We start from the raw sequence: 21,501 nt of genomic DNA, 5'->3' as shown, positions 1-21,501 counted from the left end.
GAATTTTTAGCAAGTACTATATTACATATGGAATAGCAAGAAGTTATTTTTGTCCAGTTCTACTTTAACTTGATGTGAACTTTTAAGCATTTCCCATAACACAGAGTCTGTACAAGGGCATATACAGAAGACAAACCATTGTGTGTTTATTTTGTAACACCAATCAAAATTGGGGGTACCAATCCAAGACTTTCAAGAATGTGTACAAAATTAGTATTTTAACCACTGCATCACAGCTCATTTTACAATTTTAGGATGAATCATTTCTCTCCCTCTGCATATATATTTGCATTATATATATTCATTTATTCTAACAAATACCTTTCAAAAATATAACTGAACTTGTTCCATATGCATTCGTTTCATGACAATGTTTGCAAGTTAAATGGTTACTCAGGACAACTGCAATTCATTCACACATTTTAGATGTCCCAGGGACAGAACAGGTCTTTTTCTATTCCCCTTTATCTTCACCCCTCCAGCAAAACACCGAGAGCTGAGACAACTTCCAACTACACAGTCAGAAGCACATGTCTCTGGGTTTGGACTTCCTTCAACAATCTGCTACAGCTGGCACGGTGATGTCGATTACTAATTCATGAAATCCTGTGTGGGTTGGTGGCTTGTTTGGGTTTTTCTTTTTTTTAAATTATTCTACCAGCAGACTGTTGAATGCAGATATTAGACAAGTCATTAACCAGTTACATTCACTGCCCTCAACACAGTCCCTTGCAACTAATTCCTTAAGAGCGTTTTTGAGCAAGTAACAAGGGACCAACTCAGCCTATTGTACACGATGCCATTGCCTGCTTATCAGACATCTGAATCCTCTATGATACAGGGAAACTTCTAAATGGAGCCCATACCAGCTGCTCCCCTGAAGGCAATAGCAGATGCTGGCATTGCATTCTCATTCCAACTAGTTTTCTCACAATGATCGCTGTCACGTAGATCCTTTTGCTTGTTGTCAGGAAAAATGAAGTTTATGTATCAGCAGCTTGCAGCATCTGCCTATGAAATATCAGCAATCCTAGTGTTTGCAGTTCTTCTAAATGGTTGTAAAAGCTGGTTACAGTGTTCACACCCAAAAGGCAAAGGCTATTTTATCAACAGAGCAGACTGTTTGGTGCTCCACAAGTGTTCTAAAAAAACTGTGAGCTAGAAAAGATGGGGTAATCCTTTTTTTAATTTTTCTTTTCATTAAATGATTCTAGTAATAGTCTTCATAGTTCTTAGGGTTCAGGCAATAAAGAATGGCACCCCCAAATGAAAATATAGTTGCACCCCATGCCAGGCCATATCCCCAGTTGAATTCATGGTATATTTTCAAGCTGACAGTTTCAATGAACTTGATTGGGTAGAGGACTAAGCTGCAGACCTGGAGAACAACTGAAAGAGAAAAAAAAATACAAATGTCAGAAGAAGCCTTATTTTGCTTCCCTAAAACAAAGAAAATATCAAATAACTGAAATTCACATTTAAAATACCTTTGGAGATTTTTAGCTTTTAAGTGCTGCCCTTTTTAAATCACCTTCATTTCATTCACAAAGAACAGAGCAGCTCTTCCATACTCCCTGGCTGATCAACAAATATTATTGCTGTGATACAATGATGATCCTTCAAATGTCCATAAAATAAACAGTGAGAGTAGTATTTCCCAAATTCTCTTCTGTTTCTCCTTTGTATTTGAGTTTGCAGTCATTACTCCTTCCATAACAGCAAAACTTGTTCTATTGCCATTATAAATAAGTCAAAACGAGGAGCAAGAATACGTATTAAGAAATGTTGCTGAGAATCAAATAATTTACTTAGCCTAGAAATAATTCATTGTCATAGGTGATATATACTTGTGCTCAGCAGAGACTCAGTGAATCACACATTTCATATTCATTACTGTGTTCTGTAAGCAGAATTAATGACATTCTTGCACAGAATACCAAGGAAACTATAAAATTTGATCAGTCACTAAACTTCAAGCCAGCAAACTATTATGAATTTAGGGGATGGGTCAGAAATACTGTTTGATGAAAGAAGATAATAAAATAGGTCAAATCCGAAACATTAAAAGCTTCAAAATCAATACTTCCTATGGCACTGCCTCTGAGATCCACAGACACACATTGGCCATTTCACTCACACACACACACCCTTGCCCAAGTGGCCCCTTTCATTAGCCCTGGAGACAAATGCTCACCTGTCCTGAGGACAGGGCTGGTGTGGGGAGATCATACCCCATGTTCATCAGAACCTCAGTGATAAAACTCTGTAAGACACTCACTGGAAATTTCAGCTCATCCACCTTAGCCTACAGAGTAGTCCTGGGACCCTTACTTGAGACAGAAAATCTGAATAATGTTTGCACAGTGGATTTTGTAATGTGGATATCAAAATCCTCAGGACTTTTATTTAATTCTACACTTATTGAAGTATTATTTAATATTATTCCATTTGAATATAATTTTTTGTCTGTCAGCTCCCAAAATACTGTGCAACATTCAAGAAACTCTGGCAGGCTACACTGGGAAAAGCACCTACTCTTATGAAAAGATTATGCATTCTAGTTCTGTATAATGAGAGCATCTTTACATCCAAAAGCACCTCAACATATGCTCAGCTTTTAGACACATCTTTAAGACCATTCAAGGTCAGAAAGGATTTCTGAAAATGTATGGAAATATATGAGTTTTTCTTTAGTGCCTTCCTGCACTGGGGATGCAGCATCTCTGCTGAGTCAGTGCAGAAGCTGCTCCATGTGTGTCTGTGTCAAGTGCAAACCAAGGAAGTCTCCACCTTCCTCACTGTAACATATGAAGTATGCTTAATTTCAATCTACAGATTGGACTTGTCAAAACACAACCGAAAAAAAGTGATTCTCTTGGAAGAGGAACATGTTGCTAAAGCAGCAACACACACACAAGAGGGTTTTTTGACATTTCCATAGTGAGGGTTCCAGCTTTCCCTACTATTGATCCAGATTTGCTATTGCAGAACTCAGAGCAAGCGCTGGCAGCAAGTGCCTGGTGGGAGCAGCCACCCTCCACAGCACTGTCATCACTTTGCACTGATTTTGCCTTCTGTCAGTGTTTTTCCCTGTAGTGCAGGTAGGGAGCTGTGCAAGCTAGAGACAGCAGTCAGCAAAGTTATGAGAAATGACCAGCATGACCCCAAAAGATGTTGAAAGCAATGCCTGCAACTTCTGATTTATTTCTAATGGATTTAAAGGAACTCCTGCTAAGGGAAGTGTGTTACTATCCTTCTTCAGAAGCACAAGTCTTTTCCTGTAGAAAAAACGGGCTGCAAAGGAAATCTTTAAAAATTTGCAACTCAAATGCTGTTCAGAGAAGACTGATAATCTCAAACTTGATTGTTCTCTTCAAATGTAGACACATTTTTATGAAGCACTATGATGTTTGCAATATAGGAACAGGAATACTGGTTTTATTCCATTCACATGAAATATAAGCAATTATACATACTCATCATATTAAACACGCAGAAATCATAAGAAATGCTTTAAAAGTAGGAAAATATAATTTCAGTCATCTTTTTTTTTCTTTGTACAAATGTTTGACTGTAAATTTTGACATCAAAAAACCCACTTATGATGTGGCTTTCTAATTTATCTGTAATTATGAAAATGCTGGTGCTGGCTAATAAGTTCTGTACTTCTGTTCTCTACCTCCTGCTCATTTCAGATGAGTAAAGCACTTCATTAATCAGTGCTGAGTGTTTTAAAGATTACCTGAAAAAGTAGCTGCAACAATGACAGGAAAAAAAAATTCCTCTGTGCAGTGCCAGGCAAGCTGGCAGTAATGAGAGTGGACACTAATCTCAGAGATTCAGGATGGACATCAACAAGGAAAACAGTATCATAAGGAGGGCAGCAAGGGCCCAGGACAACATGCTTGGAAAGGCTGTGACATCTTCATGCCTGAATTTCTTCAAAACTGGGCCAGACAAAGCTGTCATTGTTAGAGACCATGCTGCCTCAAAAAGGAGATTGGAACACATAACCTAAAGAGTATTCTCCCCAACAGTATTTCTTTGATTTTATGGCTCTTTTTGCTGCCCTGTAGCAACCTGAACTACATTCTACTGGAGTCAGTCCTACTTTTTCAGACCGTTCCATCAACTTCACGAAATCAAATTCTGGCTTTCAATGTTTTCGCAATTTTTCCTACTTCCATTGTAAAATTGACAAGTAAACTTTCATTCTATCATTATGAAAATAGGTGATAGCACAGAACTAAGGATGAAATCTAACTGTGCTCTTTCTATCAGAATTAAAAGATACCTCCTTAAGTATTCTTCAGTTATTATCTGCCACCATTTTATATTACTCTCCTACCTGTAATATTTTTCACTTAGCCACTGTTTTCCCTATCTTGCATGGAAAAGCACCTTGTGAAATGCATTAAAAGCTCACTAATGTCACCAGGATAGTCTTCCAAACACTGTCACAACTGTTGAAACAGCACCAAAAGGCAAGCATCTTTACTTTTTCTTTTGTTTCTTTTATGGACTTTCAGCAAGCACACTTCCTATTTCTGCCCCTAAGTTAGACTTGGTTAGCACTTAGTTAAACAGTAAGTGCATCATGAAACTCCTGCACTGACAGGTTTGTGAGCCTGCACTTTGAGGGCCAGTTTGATTCATGAGCTCTAAGACACCCAGCAGGTGCATGAGCTGGAGACTCCACTAGAGCACAGAGGCACATGAGCCAAGGTGGCTCCATGCAAGATTTCCTGCAACTGCCTCCTCCACATTTTTTCACCACCTGAGGTGTTCCTCTAGTTCTCAACATTAAAATACATACTGTCAGCTCTAGGAAGACACATTCACATCTTTTCATTACTTGCTGGCTTATTTTCAGCATCTAGGTTGAATTTTGGGTTTTTTGGTCCCTTTCTTTGTCATCTCTTCCTGTCCTAGTCAATCTTCTCACTCACCTACAGAGTTGCTAACTGAAACCTGAAGCTGAGGGGAAAAAAAAATAATCAAAACTTGAAGGAAAAAAAATAGCCTGGAGCCAACTATTTAGAATCTTATAAAGCACCTGGAAATAACTTTTCCATTTTGTCCTTTCTTCCACATAGAGACCTTTTCTACCCAACACCCACACATCATTAAATGTCTGTGGGAAATTCATACTGTGCCCTTTTTCCAGAGGCAGCTGATAGACTCCCAAGCAGAGTTACACAGAATATTTGGTCTTGCCAGCACATTCACAGGTCAGGGTGGTGTTTATCCTGAAAGGTTTGTGAAATCCACAGATGAAGGCTTGAATCCATGGAAAGCTGCAGAAGGCACAAACTGCTACAATTTAACTTTCCCCTCTTCAGTGAGGGATTCTTTCCATAATTCCTTCAAGATACATCATCCATATTAATCTCTACAATTGCTGACATCAAAGATAAAATCTGTAGGAAATGTCTTCTAACAATGTAAGTGTCAAATCCTGAAAGGATTCTCCTCAGATTTGCTAGATAATGAAGAAGACTGGGGCAGGTTGTCTTGGACTCATCATCTCTCCTCCAATATGCTTCAGGTTATGGCTGCTCAAAATGCACATGCACACACACAGAGGCAAAGGGAAGATGTAAACACCATCAAAAGCTAAAGAACCAATTTAATTTCCTCTTACATTCAAGTAAGCATTAAAAGCCTTCACCATCAACCTTTTGTAGTAAAGACTAGAAGCAATTTTATGCAGAGGAGAGCACATGAAGAGAAACAGTAGGATTTGAGGAGATCTTGTCTTGTGGAAAGCCATTTCTTTTTTTAGTACAAACTTAACTACTGAATGAGCAACACAGCAAGACAGGCATGTATGGCTGAATAATTGCCAAGTTACTACACGATGTTATGAGAAATGAAGCCAAAGGCCAAACAAGAAACCACTATAGAAATTATATAACCCCATTTCCTTCAAAGCTAACTGCCCAGCATACCTTATAAACCTCAGAATTAACACTAAATTTAAGTACCAGTACCTTTATTCATTTAACCAGTGCCTTTATTCATTTAACCAAGCAAGCAATGCAACACATAGAACAAAACCAGATGATTTCCACTCAGGTAATCTGATCCTAGGTTGCTTTAATTTCCTAAAAGCAAATGAAATGCAATCTAGGAATGGCTTGAGCACATAGAAGTGCATCTTGAAGGGCTTGGTTCCATCAAGGCAATATTATCAGCAGGGGGCAGCAGGAGCCTTCCCAGAGCTCTGCTTCATCCCAAACTCCTCCAATCCCACATTCTCATCCTCTCACCTCCCTCTAAGTGGCTTTTTTTAATACATCCCAAAGGTTCTGTCATCCTCTTCATTATGGGCTTCAGAAGGGGCTTAAGCTGCTGGCTCCAATGCAGATGTGAGTGACAGGATGAAGGCAAACCACGGTTGGTGAGTCTCAGGAGAATCTGAAACATCCGTGCTGACAAAGCCCCAAAGCACCAGAATATATATAAAAGGAGATGATTTGATATTTTAATTGTACCTCACTGGACCAGTCTTACAGACAATTCAGATTCTTAGGTCTCCCTTAAGATTTTGTGATAGTTTATATAAACTGTTCCATTTTGTGTGTTTTTAAAGCCAAACAGGGACTGCACTGTGACAGCTTGTTAAATTAATAACCAAGCGAGATGACACAACAAAATTAATTCCTTATGGCACAGGGACATATATAAACACCTTGAAAGATAATCCTATTTATTTTCACATGTAGAGCTTCCAGGGCTCACCTTTGAGTATTAATTTCCATGTTTTAAAATTGCAAAAGAGAGAACATTAAAATAAAAATGGCTTTGCACAAAGAATAAAAATGGGGACATCAAGCAGCACAAAGTCACAGATTAAAAACGGTATTTTAAGATTTATCCTCTGTAGTTTCTCCTGCTGCATGAACTTCATAAAATAATAAATATAATGCAAATAAATAATTGTTTATGAACTAATAATAGTGCGACTGCAAAAATGATTAATGCTGTGCAGAACTTACAGCCTGAGAAACCTCACTGGAGTTAAGACAGAAGTAACCAAACACCCCTGAATTAGTATGCAGAACGAGGCATATCTCCCTCCATGAAGGTTCAGCTGCTCTCAGGAAATGTTTTTAATGATGCCAGTGCTTACCTGCAGCAAAGAGCATGACTGCAACTGGTCTGTAGAAGCGCCTCCGAGACCCCACGCAGATGGAGATCAGCCCAACCAGGAAAGCTATGAGAATAATGGCAGCACCACCCAGCAGCAGAGCCAGAGTAGCTATCTGCCAGTCTAGGGGGAAAAAACACAAAGAGGGGAAGAAATAATTATATAATTTCAGTAAAACAAGCCCACAGGCCTGGCAGAAACAAGAGAATATGAGGAACACAGAGGCTGCATTGAGGCTTGAGTAAATAAAGAGCTGTGCCTTGAATTTCCTTTCCCCCTAATTAGTGAATCACCTTCATAAAGCAGATGTAACTCAGAAGCAAAGTGCCACAACCTCCCACGCTTACTCAAGCCTTAGTTGGCTTCGTTGGGATTTTGTCTCAAGTAAAACTGAGTAATTTGGTCCCATGGTTTTTACCCAATTTAGAATGAGAAATTGAGGCTGGCTCAGAATTAGCTGGTGTTGTGTTAGCTGCCCCTCAGTCTGCTGTAACTTTCTCACAAAAGAGAGTGAAACTCAAACCTCTGCATGAGCTGATCAGGATGACACAGCAAGGGAAATGCACAAAGCCCCATCATACACACCTGTCCCTTGGGAAATACCAAGGCCACAGTATGAGTAACAAAACTGAGGAGATGCTCAAAGGTTTAAAAAATATATTTTTTTTTTTTACAGCACTAAAAGATGCCGGAAGTCAAGAATTTATAAAGGCAGTAACAATCATTAGCTGCAGACCCAGTCAAATCTCAAGCCCATTTTAAAATGTCAGTTATCCTCAAGAGTCAGTTTTTCTTCCCCCAAAAACAACCTCTGCACTTGTCCCAGACTATTTTCTAGTTATTCTGATATATAATGGATGCAGTTATAAACAAAATATTTGCGGTCTTAAATCACATAAATCAGAATCCATTTGTAAGCTGATGGCCATGATGCATGTGTACAACATCCAAAATCTAACTTAGGAGTTTCTGTGGGACTTTAGAAAGGCACAGGCTTTGGGCTGTCACTTTTCCCAAAAGAATATCTAAGACCTTTCCTCTCTCCAGTAGCAAGCATCAAGACAAAGAATCACCACTATTTACTGCTTTTCACTAATATTTACTAGTTCAAGAAGATGATATAAATTCAGCTCATGGGAAAAGCGCCTGTGGATCCTTTGCATCTCACTACTTTGAAAATGCCACCAGTCACGTGATACTCAGAATAAAATGCCCAAGTTCACAGAAAATAAGAATATTATTTCCAAATTAAATTTAGGTATCTTAAGGTTACTAAAACAACAACAACAACAACAACAATGAACATAGTCTTTTGGGAATGAGTAAAAAGCACTGTTTTAAATAAACATTGGATCCAGTTTCAAGAGGAATCTAATCCGCTGAAGATACAGACAGTGCAGCTGTGGAGTTTGAGAATGGAATGCTGGCAGCTATTATCACCAAAAAAGCCCTCACATATTACATTAAAAAGGATGAAGGAGATTAGAAGAAGAAAGTGAGTTGAAGAGCTATAAAAGCATTTCTTGAAAAGAAAGTGATTTTAAAGGGGGGTTTGTGCAAGTACACACATTTATTTTCATTCTTTCCAGAAATCCAGGCATGTCCTTTACTAATAATTTAATTACTAAGTACTCAACCTTCCAAGATATTTTACTCCTTGTTTTCTTACTGGACTAAACCCCAAGGCTGGGAACAATCTTTCATTCTATCATCAGCCTGCAATCTCTAAATCTCTAATGCCAGTTTGTTGTGTGTCCCATTGCTACACTATCACTATTGGGATGGAAATATGATTTTAGGACTGGACAGAGACGTTTTAGTGAGTGGTTTTTAATATTAACATGAGCCTTCAGAAACACCAAGAGGTTAGTGTACTGATGATTTAGAAAGGATTTTTCCAATAGCAAAGTGCATTACAGATATAAAAACAGAAATAAATAAAGAGAATGGATCACTTTGGAACAATATGAAAGGAATCCTTGCACTGGAAAACTGCACAGATACAAAGACCAGCCACATAAATGCATATCACACCAAAGTTAAAAGACACATAAAATTGATGAAATAAATTAAAGGGACAGACAGGAAAACTGAGAAACTAAAATGTTTTGAAAGTCACCACAAATAATTAAATACTTAATGTTATCTTTGCATTGATCAGGTGCCAAACTCTAATGCAAAGGGATGTGTATGACACTGGAGTAGCAGCTAAATGGAAAAAAAGGTTAAGCATCTTATTGCTTTCCAAAGCAACACTGGAAAAATCACCAAAAAACTGATAATAAATTAGGCAAAGATGATATAAGTGCAGGGTTAGAATAAAGTTTAACTTCCAGGACAAATATGTAGATTTTAGAAAGGTTAAAAAATAAACAAACTACCTTACTATAGCACTGATGTGGGAGGTAAAAGGACAAATGAGTGTTGGGAGACACCTACACTCCTAACTAAAAAAGAACTGCCTTGAATAAACAAAATTAATTTCTTGAGTAAGACAAGCTACTCAGAGATGCTGACAGCAGGACAAAACCAAGGCTCCCACTGCTCCTCACTACCAGCTGGGACCAGGCACTGAACGCTGTGCTCTGGGCACATCTGGAATTGCCTGCTTATTTTAGTTCCTTTCACAGGAGCACACAGTGCTACCAGCCTGTGCCTGGAGCTGCAGGGACTTTGGCTGAAGAACATTGCGAAGGTCAGACATTAGTGCATGAAGAATACAGGAATAAACTTTCCTATAGTGGCTGCCATAGTAGCTACATGTTTAAATCTCCTTGTCATCTCAGAAAAATGTTAACTTTCAATTCCAAAAGCCATTTATTAGGTGACAAAATAAAGCTTATGGTGGACTATGAAAGAAAAATCTTCTGCATGGGTCTTCTACTTAACAGCAATTTTTTATCTTCTATTTTTTTTTTAAATCCAGGCCATTGGTCTTTACACAAAAAAAAATAAAGATCCAAAGAACCACTACCTCTGAAGGCAGAGCATCCTGTAAATCAAATATCTATAATATAAACACATAGAGGAAACAGAATTTTTCTACAAAAAAATCTGCAGTGTTTCTCAGACTACCCAAGAGTGATTTACAGGACAGCAGCACCAGAATGGGATCAGGAGATTGTTCTGTTACACAGTGCTACTGGTATACAGAACACAAACACCATAAACCTACTTTAGAGCATCCAAAATATGCTTGTATCTCCTCTAGGCATGCACCAATCTTGCGAAGAAGCTACTAATAAGAACTGTAAGTTCAGGAGCCTCTGCAGTTCAGTGAGACTGCTTGTTCTCACAGAGATAGAAATAAGAAATAACAGAAGTAAAATGGGGCCTTACAGATAATTATTACTTTTCTGCATTCAAAACACAATTGGTAACACTTGAAGAGTACACATCAGTCTTTTTCACTGTACACCACTACAGGTTTTTAAACAACGCATCCATTATCTAAGCAAAATATTAGGAACTAGTACAAAAACTAGTAAAACTCACAGAAATGTTAATAAACTTTTAGATTTGAAAAAGCACTGTGACCTAATGTCATGCCCAAATAAGATTTCCTTCACTGGTTTAGATAAACTTTAGATTTTTTCAGTGTTCCACCATTTTAGCAATACATTAAGAACTACACTAGTAGTGCCACCTATCCCATGCAAAACAGAATTAAGACATTTTTGACAATTATTAGGTAACTCAAGAGATTTCTTAAGAAAAGGCTCACTTAATGTATCCTATTTTTAGGTCTGAAAATCCCCAAGAAGCATCCCAGAGTCTATAACCATGAGAAAGATATACTGCAGTTCTGACAGTGATTACAGTGTTTGCATATTTTTAACTGTAACAATCTGCCCATAAGTTTGGGGATGTGGGCTTCAGTATTTGGAAATATATATAAATAAGAACCTAGGCACTTGAGATCTATTTTCAATACAAATTTGGTGAAAAAAATTATTAAAATTACCATCTTCAGTTAAAAAAAAAATAAAAAGCCACCAAACCATGATGATAGAGTTTATTTTCAGTTAGTTCCTCATACAACAGTCAGTGCCTTTCTGGGGGACAGCTTGGTCTCCTTCCTATTTGGAAATTCTGCCTGTTTCTCAGAGACCCAGAGGCACAGTGTCAACTGTACACTGACATTTCTAACTCTCCTCGCTTCTTTCCCCACAAGAAATGACCCAAGGCTTTGAGCTGTGATTTTTAATTACGAGCAGTGCTATTTCCTCAATTCCTTGGACAAAATAATACTTCGCTGCTAGGAAAAAAATCAGGGAAAGGCATAAAAGAAGAAGAAATCACATCAAAGTCCTGAAATGTCTATTTTAATAACTAGGTCCTTTTTTTAATACATGGAAAATCAATGCAAAAGGCTAGTATAGATGTCATGTTTTCAGTAAGGTATCCCAAAATTGAATATTTTTTTCAATATGGTATTCTACCAAGTAAAAGAAGTAGAAGAAGTGGTGGGCATAGAAACATACTGTGGAATATGTGAAGCATTTGTGTGTAGGGCTATTCCAGACAGTGCATGTGAAGTGAATTAATTTCTTAAACAATCAAATATTCCTTTCTTCCATACAACAGCTCTTCACCAAGTCTTCTCATAAAGAATGAAGTACCAAAATGCATGCAGCTGTTACATGATTAAGGCAATGCCTGACCTTCTAAACAAAATAAAACCTTGGTAAGAAACAAAACCACCACATTCAAGTAAATTTTTCTGATTCATTGCAATGCTTCTATTTAACAAGTACCTGTTCTCAGATAAAATACTCTAAGAAATTGCAATAAAGCATTTAAAATCAAGAATAATGATTTTGAAACAATGTGTGAAGCAGAGAAACCTGAGGCACCCACACGTAAGAAATAAAATGTAACCCACTGAGTATCATAAAAATCAACTTAAATAAATAGGATAGCTAGAGATATTCCTAATTGCTTCATATTCAAACTTTGATATCAAATAGCCAACAAAAGTTTGAGAAGTGTAGTACATATATAAAAACATAAAGGCAAACTCTAGTTCCTAGAAGTGCTTTGGTTGCATGATCAATGAGATTTCTTCTTTCTTCAGCAGGATCATGAGCAGAGGCCTCTGTGCAAGGTGGAGGTCCACCGAGTTCTGTGGGAAAGCTGAGGAACAGCAGGGGCCATTAAGGTCTCTCATCAAATTACTCCACAGAGGTCACCTCTGGAGCCTCAGCCTGAGGCAGGATGATGGTGTTCAAAGAGCTGCTCTGAAGAATTCTGCCCTGGGTGAAGGGGATGCTGGCTAGAGCTGGGAAGTGCCTGTGAGTTCCTGGGTTCCACACTCTGCTCCTGTAGAGCCAGCCTGCAAGTGCAGTCCTTTGGGATCCCACAATGGACACTTCTGCACACTGCAGGCACAAGTGCTTCCTGGCAAGATCCACACCAAACCTCCACAAACTGCTCTAGCCACAGCTTTTCACATTGGAGCCTTGCACAAAAATGACAATAAATAAGTATTTTCTGTTCACTGATTAATATAGTATGCTTACTAGTGCTGGCTGCTGCACAGACATACTCTGGCTTTTGTATTTTTCTTTTTATTTTATGGATTGAGAATAAGATTTTTCTGAAGTAGGAAAATTACTTGTGCACGTGGCTACTCCAGTCACTCAGACACTTGAAAAGCATTACCAGAGCTACAGAAACCAGCCAACTCTGGCTGAAAGCATAATTTGCTTGAGGAAACTCACTTTACTCCAAAGCTTTCTTCTAAAAGCCATAAATTCATACAAATGAAACAGCTACATTAAGTCACAGATATGTTAAAAAGAACATGACATTTTCCCTAAGAAATCTGTCTTTATCCACACACAGCAGCACGTGGGACAAAGCCCTGGGTAACCCAAGTGCTGCACAACACCCATGGGACCAACAGGAAGACTTTCCCATAGCTCCAATTCACCAGGACACTGACAACACCCAAAGAGAAATTTAAGCATTTTATGCTGGGTGCCAAAATCCCTAAGTGCCTTCTAAGGATAATTCAGAGGCTCCACATAAGGTATCAGTCATTTTGCATTTACTGTACAAGAGGCTTGTAGGATGGTTTAGTGTTCCTGATGCCAAGTGAAGAGTCACTTAGAATCAGTCAAAGAAAAAGAGAACAAGCAGAGAGAAATCCAAAAAACAGCTTTCTGCTGCAGACCCTGTGTCTTACAGAGGTGCAGAATGCTAATGGATAATGAGGGCAGGCAACCAGTGAAGGAGGAAGGGCAGAGAACTCCTTAGCTGCCATACCCAGGGGCTAGAGAGCTTTCCAGAAGCTGCAAGGCCTTTGCTTCCCAGCCCTTGCTCCAGACTCTAATCTCACACCTCTACTCCCTTTTCCCAGCGGGATTTCCTGATTGCTAGGGCAGGCTGTAACTGCCCTCCTCTGTCTGCTAGACCCAAGGCACAAAAATATTTATGAGGTCCATTAACAAATAGGTACAAGGAAGCCCAGAACTGAGTCTTGCTCAAGAGAGCCTCTTATTTAACTGGTCCCTTCCAATGCTCTGTTGCTGCTGGTGCACCTTTCCCCTGATGCACAGGAATGCTGACCATCACTGGATGGTGGCCCAGACTCAGGGCTCTCCCACCTTTGAGGGAAAATGGCCTTAGCAGCTCCCTACAGACCTGCAGACCTCTCACTGGAGCTTCTCCTGTGGCTTCTTCTCAAGAGCAAGGTAACTTGTCACTATAAGACACAAAACAACACGACATGGACACACCGCTGTTCTCAAGGTAAAAAGGGAAGTTTATTTTCTGACTCCAACATTTATAGATTTCCAAAAGTGACAGTGGATTGGAGGGTGAAAACGCCACCTCTCCAATGACACTGGACAAACCAACAGTCCATCAAATTTTTCCTCCTCCATGAAAGAATGCAAAACAGTAAGTTATCTACAGAAAGCGTGTGAGAAAGTTTGTTACAAGAATGTAAACATCAGAGGGCTTAGAAAATCTTAAAAAATCAGGATGACAGTAACTGAGATGAGAGAGGAAGAGGTTGACTATTGCAGTCAAGATAACAAACAGCCCACTGGCAGGATGCTCCAGTGCTCTCCTCCCAGCTAGCCTCCTCAGCCTGGAAAGGATGTGCTTGATGTCTGGGGGAAGAACTAGGCAGCCACTACAGCCACCATGCAGACTGCTCACCTCACCATGGAAAGCAGCGTCCTGTGACAGTGTTCACAGGGGTTCTTGGAGAAGGGAAGAGATGAAGGATCTGACTCCATGTTTCAGAAGGCTTGATTTATTATTTTATGATATATATTAAAACTATACTAAAAGAATAGAAGAAAAGGTTTCATCAGAAGGCTAGCTAAGAATAGAAAATAATGATAACAAAAGCTTCTGTCTTGGACAGAGAGTCCAAGCCAGTTGACTGTGATAGGCCATTAACTAGAAACAACTCTATGAGACCAATCACAGATGCACCTGTTGCATTCCACAGCAGCAGATAATCATTGTTTACATTTTGTTCCTGAGGTCTCTCAGCTTCTCAGGAGGAAAAATCCTAAGGAAAGGATTTTTCATGAAAAGATGTCTGCGACAGTGTCCCTCACCTTCCACCCAAAGATGCCATTGGGAGAGCAGGGGACAATTGGGTTATATCTGTAAAAATATGGCAAGCAACTCTACTGCTGTGTGAAAGAGACAGCGAGACAGCAAAATGGTCTAAATGCCTGGAGGGTGCAGATGCATGAGCAACCTGAAACACAGCAGGTGCTTGCTCATCTGCCCATGGACACACACCTCTCGTGAAGAATCAAGCTTGCATTCCTTGTTTATATGAAATATATACACTTTGCAGAGGTGTGGGTTGGGGTGGGGAATGTTGTATGTCTGTTCTGTGGTCCACCTTTATTTCTAAAATCACCAAGTCCTTTAAACACAGCACAACTTCAAATAAAAAATTAAATGGTGCCATTATATAGATCTTTATTTTACCATTTATAAGCAACACACATTGCACACTACTTTTGCCAACAGAGGACTTGAAGACAAGCACAGCATTACAGAAAATCATGTAATCTATAATTCATTCACAGAATAGTACAGCATGTACTCAGGCATTTCCTCTATTGGATACACAGCATTCTTCTGAGATTTGCTTGTTACTATGTCATTTTAATTATTGTATATTCATTCATTCAATAAAAATAATAAAAATCCCTCAAACAACTGCACACACCCACAACTTTGAGAACTTCACAAAAACCTGGAACTCTTAGAACTCTACCATTAGGAAAGAAGTGTGGGAGATGTGTTATACAAGCTTTTCACAGTAAGCTCAGTATGTCTGACCTCTTCTATAAAAGCTACTACTTTTCAGCAATCTGAAATACTATGCTTTGCACTGGAACTGGAAGTAACTATTTTCCACAGTTATCAATGTTCTTCCAGAAGAATGGCAATCTTCTGCAACTTTCAAAACACATTCCATTGTTCCTTGAGAAAAACAATTAGCATTTTAAAGAGTTTGAGTTGTACTTTCCATCAGAACAATGACTTTAAGTGGAACAAGTGAAATACATAAAGCAATAGAGCTGGCTGGACTTTACAGGTAACCTCCTGTTACTCTGAATCTCATGTGGCCATCTTGGGCCACAAATCAGTAGCAGAGGCAAGGCCACTCTCTATGCAATTCTAAATATAAAAATCTCATCAAATATTAAAACTTCTTGCATTATCCCTAACTCCAGGGACATCATAGTTAATAAACAAAACTTAAAGCAACAGGATACATTACTGATTTTAAAATTGCAATGAACAACAGCAGTAGCAATAACCCACTATAGCTACAAGTATTTATTTTTTAAGAGTATTATCACTGATAATGTGTGAGGTGCTCACAGAAACATCACAAATGAGCTCTAACCATGTCTCTTACTGCTTGGAGAAGGGTGCCTGCAATGGCAGCTTGCACCATACTAAAAGGTCCAGACTGAACAGGATCTGCTGCTCCCATGGCCTTGGGTCCATTTGTAAGAGAGGGAGCATTCCTTGAAATATTCTATCAGGGGCTGCTGAGAGGGGTAGTTAAGCCAATTCAAGGCATTCTGCACAGTTTGAAGAAGCCAGATAGACATCAGGCATGAACAGAGTGTCAGTCATCACAGAATCACCGAGGATAATTTAGGTTGGGAAGGGTGTCTGGAAGTCACCTAGTTCAGCTCCCCATGGCAAACAGGGCCAACCTTCAAGTCAGACTCAACTTCAAAATTAGATCAGCCTGCTCAGAGTCTTAGACACTGAGTGTGAAGTAGTATGGCTTTTATTTTATATCCATCTTCAAATACAGTGCTGGGGATGATTATTAGAGTTAATATACAAAATGAAAGACTACAGTATTCAAAACCAGAAGGAATGTTTTATTAATTCTTCCTCAGATTGCATGAGCCACTTTTTTCAGGTAAGTAAAGTCACATTCATTCTTCTGTTATTTTATAGCAAACTACCAGCCTTGCTGAGCTTTTTACAAATACATGTCAACATCAAATCTGAGCAATGATCCAGATTTTCTAATGAGGAAGCTGCTTTTGAGCTAGCAATTTCCCCTTGGAACAGCTCCTTAGATTCTGAACAAGGAGATACCATCCAAGACTATTCTGGCATGTCAATTCTGATATCTGCATCTAATGTGTAATTAAGGTTAAGCCCTTGAAGTGCTACCGAATGAATAGCCTCTGATGCTGCTTTTATTTTAAGAACAAATTAGAACAAAATTACAAGCATAAAACTAGACTCAATTTGTTTACTGCGCTGTGCTACAGGCTAAGCTTACCTTCACTGTTTGCTCATCACAAAGTTTAATACACATTCAGAGACTCGGTTGCATGTATTTCCTGGAGATGTTTTGTTTTTCAAGTACTCATGGGCAGTTGTAAAAGGGCAAAATATTCTTGAAGAAATCTGAATGTTGCATAAAGAAATCCACAGGTTGTAAAGTAAAAAAGCCATATACCCCACATTCACCAAAATGAATACAGTTAATCAAAACCATTCAAATGTTATTTTTGTATGTGCTGTTTTCACAATAAACTGAAAGGCTGCAAAGGAGCCATTGTTTTCTATGAATAACATATACACATATTTAAGTCAAAATAGACAATGTTCACCTGCAGGTCAGATTCTATGGAGCCCTTTATTTCTTCTACATTACATTTGTGTATCTTTGATTTAAAGAGCCATAGTGGCTGCAGTCTTGCAAAAATTCAAATTTACTGTTATTAATCTGCAGGAAGAAGAAAAGTACCTGTGATGGTATAGATATACCAGACAGTTTTATATGGGATGCATTTAATTTCAATGCTGTGACAGGAATAAATATTCATATATCGCTTTTGATAAATCTGCAAATAAATCATCACAAACTAGCTATAGTACATTTCAAATAAGGTCTAAAAAAATAAATTTGTTTAAAGACACACAAGTTTAAAATACAGTGGGTCTAAAGACAACTTGTGCATTAGCCAAGGTAAGCTTTGATCACAGGAAACAGCTACATGCCAAGACAGGTGGTGAAACTTCAGAGCTTTACAACTGCTTTTCTGAATTTCAAGATTTTGCAATGAAGCTTTCCACATTGGCAACTTTGTTATTCATCTCCTGAAGTTGCTGCTAGTGGGAGATTTACTCAGATCCTAAGGACTCCAAAAAAAAAAAAAAAAAAAAATGCAAATTAAGATGAGATATTTTATAATTTTCAGATGTCAAAAAATTAATTTGACTCACTATTTTACATAATTGAACCATAATTATTGTGAAGTACTTCCACAAGTTTAAAAGTAGTATGTGAGCAAACAACACTTGCAAGTTACAAAAAAGCCATTGGAACAGTGAAAGAACGAATGTGAACACGTGCTCCAAGCACTAGCAATGCTCCAGGAAAAATGAGATTATTCCCTGCTACAACAGCCAATGCCACCATCTCCGTGCATTTCCTTCTGCTCTCCACTACCAAGTTGCCCTTCTGACAGCAGTCAGGGGTCCTACATCTAATTACAACAGAAGTTTTTAATTAAGCCTCGAATATGCTTTAACAGCTTCTAGTGTGAGCATGCCCTTGATGGTGCCACTTGAGGTGCTCTCCTTCAAGGGATGATGAAGTAAATCTCTTAAAACCATGGGTGAAGATGCCTTTTTCCCTGTGTGTGCTGCTGCTTCTCACAGCTAGCTGCAAAGCTGCCTGCACTGGTATCAAGCTAAAAGAGCTTTCCCTGTGGGAGCTCTCCACTATCTGCAAAATCCTGCTTGCTGGATTCACAATGTAGGCGGAAAGTGCACTTAAAATATTAATGCCAGCGCTCAAGACGGTCTCAAATATGAGCCCAATCCAACTTGGTGAACTTAGTGGGAGCCCTCCCATTGGCTTTAATGGCCACTGTACCACAGTAGCAAAAGGCAAGAGGAAAACAGTGCAGTTTCTCATATTACAGGTCTAGTCAGAATGCAGTACTGTCTGCTGAGCACGAGGAAAGTGAAGGGTTTATCCCAGTCACCTCAAGTAAAACAACCATTCACTTCTTCCACAGTAGCTTCTGAAATTTGGCTCTACTAGACTGGAAAGTATTTGAGGAAAATGGGTAAAAGCTCATTCAAGGAACTTGAATAAAACTGGATAGGCAGAAATTTGTGCACGATAGAAGAAGGCACCAGCAGAGGACAGACCAGCTTTTCAACACACAGCATCCAATGAAAACTACATCTCATTCCTATCCCTCCTCACCCATTCATCTTCCACAGACAGACAGGTGACCAAGAGAGGAACAAGAGAGATTAGTGTCCCTTTATGTTGTTCCATAAGCTGTCCTGCCTCTCTCCCCGTCCCACTTTTGTGTCTGTGTGTGTCTGTACACACGCATGCGTGACGGGAGATGGATGGAGGGGGGAGCCCAGCAGAGCTTGTGGGGCTGGGGGGCATTGGAAGCAGGTTCTCATTCAAGCCATCTGAAAAGTCTTTCTGTAATCAAGGGGATACTATTTCAGGAGACAGGGAGAAGGGGCAAAGGATTCACGTTGCTAAGGAGACACGTAGAAGCTGACATTCCTACATAAATTTCCATTTATACCAGGGAAGGAAAAGAAAGCGCTCCAAACTTTGAGCAGACACCCTGGTAACTGACTGAAACCGGCATTTCTTTACAATTCATTTTATATTACTTAAAATCTCAAACAACATTTAAACTCTCAAATATTACTGTACACGACAAAAAAAAAACAAAACAAGCACAGCAGCAAAGAACCTGTGTAATTCCAACTCAAACTGAGATCAGTTATTTCCCAGAACCTATACAAGGACTTTAGAGAACACAGGAAAACAAAACACACCAAGAATATAGTCAGTCCTTTGCTTTCCCTCCCAAAACACACATCTTGTCCCTGCACGATTTACCCAAAGAGCACAGCAATCCAAACAGATGATTTATCAATGCAAGTGTATGTGTGTGGACAGGAATGGGGATAAAAACGATGTGGGGAGAGACTGGCTGCATTTGCCAGTGTTTCTCTTGGGGCTCCAGAAGTTGCTATCAGGCATAAAGTAAATAAAACCACCCATGAAAACCAAAACAATTATCACACTACAAAAGAATTTACTGAAAAATATTCAACAGGCAGCTTGTTTTTATCATTCACAACCCAGTTTTGAAGTACTCCAAGCAATAGTGAAATGACATTAAAAAAACCAACAATCTGTGATCAAAGACCTAGAAAGGTGAAGTACGAATGAGCATCAAGAAATCACAACGGGGAGTGTGGCATGAAGGCAAAGGAGCGTGAAAGACGATGGGGAGATCAGTACGTGCTAGAGAAAGACACACACACAAGCACACCCGGCGTGATGGAGAGAGTCCAAGCCCAGGCGTCCCCACTCTGGGCAAAGTAGCAACCGGTTTGGGTTTAGGAAGCCCCAACTTTGCAGAACCTGAGACTTCTCACATGGGGGCGGAGGGGCAGTATAAGATACTCGATCCCAAACAGTTTCTCCACGGAAAAAATGATCAAAACTAGTTCAAACTCGGGATCTTTTGTGACAGTACCACGGCACATAGGGAAGCAGTCACCACCATATGTGACTCGTTTCGCTCACTGAAGCCTCGCACCTCCCGCACGCCGGGCACGATCCGAGCTCGGCGCTGCCCCTCCCGCACATGCCGCTCGCCGGGAGCGCCGCCGCCTCCGCCCCAGCCCGAGCGCCGGCGAGATGCGGGTCGGGGCGGCTGGGGAGGACGGGGAGGAGGAGGAGGATGGGGACAGGTGAAGAAGCTCGGAAGGGAAGGGAGGGTGGGCGGACAAAGGTGCAGGCAGGGGGCTCCTGCCTGCGCTGGGAGCGGGAGGGGACCGGGGCGGCAAAGGGCGAGGCGAGGAACCGGAGGGGGCAGCGGGGCACGGCCCCGGGCACTGCTCCGGTCCGGGGGGACTGGCCCCAGAAGGGCCGGGGACACTCCCGAAGGAGACTAGGGTGAAGGAGAGGCAGCTCGAGGGATGCTGGTGGGTCAGCCAGCGCACGGCGAGGGGAAGGAATTCTCAGTGCCCGGGGTGCGGCCAAGGGAACGGGAGGCGGACGAGGAGGGGGAAAGCAGCAAGGGCTGGCGGCGGAGGGGAGCGGGGCAGCGGGGGCAGCCGAATCTCACCGCTGTTCAGCGTCGACTCGCAGAGCCAGCTGTCCAAGTTGCCGGGCTTGCGGCAGGACTCCCAGAGGGACAGGTAGTACTGGTGGTCCGCCGTCACCCAGGCGGGGCTCAGCACAGCTCCCAGGTCCAGGCACAGCGCCAGAAAGATGCACACCAGCCCCACCAGCTTCAGCGGGGTCAGCACCGAGACGCGCACCTCCTCCATGCCGCTGCCGGCCGAAGCCATGGGGCCCAGGGGAGACCAGAAGGACGCGCAGCCGCCGGCCCCGAGGGGAACAGGAGCGAGAGCCCAGCTCCGCGCAGAAGGGGCGGGCGGAGGGAGAAGCGGCGAGACCAGCGCTGTCTAACGGCGGCGAGAGGCGTTCGCAGGCGGAGGCAGCGCCGCTTCCCTCCCGCCCTCCTCCGCCGCGCTCCCGCCCCGGTGTATCAGGTGCAGCAGCTCCCCCGGCCCTCCGGCGCCGCCCGGCCCGGCCCGGCCCGGCCAGGCGCGCTCCGCCCCGAGCCCGCCCCTGCCGGGGGAGGCCGGGCCGCGCTCCGCGGGGAAGGCGCGGGGGCGCGGCCCCTGCCGGCCCCGCTCCGCCCCGCCGGGGCCGACTTCGGGGAACTTTCAGCGGCCGCAGGAGGCGCCCGGAGCCGCTTGTCTGGCCTCGCGTCAAGTCCCGCTTCCCTGGGGGCCTCAGCCGCGCTGGGAGTGGG

General features: G+C 41.3%; 1 protein-coding gene across 1 annotated transcript; it reads right to left on the bottom strand.

The window, feature by feature from the left end:
- Positions 1-946: 946 nt before the first annotated feature.
- On the bottom strand, positions 947-21,243 carry TMEM47 (transmembrane protein 47). Its single transcript, XM_054291336.1, has 3 exons — positions 20,806-21,243; positions 7,136-7,276; positions 947-1,389 (listed from the first exon to the last, which is right to left on the bottom strand). The coding sequence occupies exons 1-3, from the start codon at positions 21,029-21,031 to the stop codon at positions 1,211-1,213; spliced, it is 546 nt and encodes a 181-aa protein (XP_054147311.1). The 5' UTR covers positions 21,032-21,243; the 3' UTR covers positions 947-1,210.
- Between the last annotated feature and the right edge of the window lie 258 nt (positions 21,244-21,501).

The sequence above is a fragment of the Melozone crissalis genome, unplaced genomic scaffold, assembly GCF_028551555.1.
Source record: "Melozone crissalis strain CALT ecotype California unplaced genomic scaffold, PUWL_Pcris_2 ptg000090l_1, whole genome shotgun sequence".
NCBI lineage: Eukaryota > Metazoa > Chordata > Aves > Passeriformes > Passerellidae > Melozone > Melozone crissalis.
Note: the sequence above shows the minus strand (reverse complement) of the source record. Positions and strands in the feature narration are given on the sequence as shown.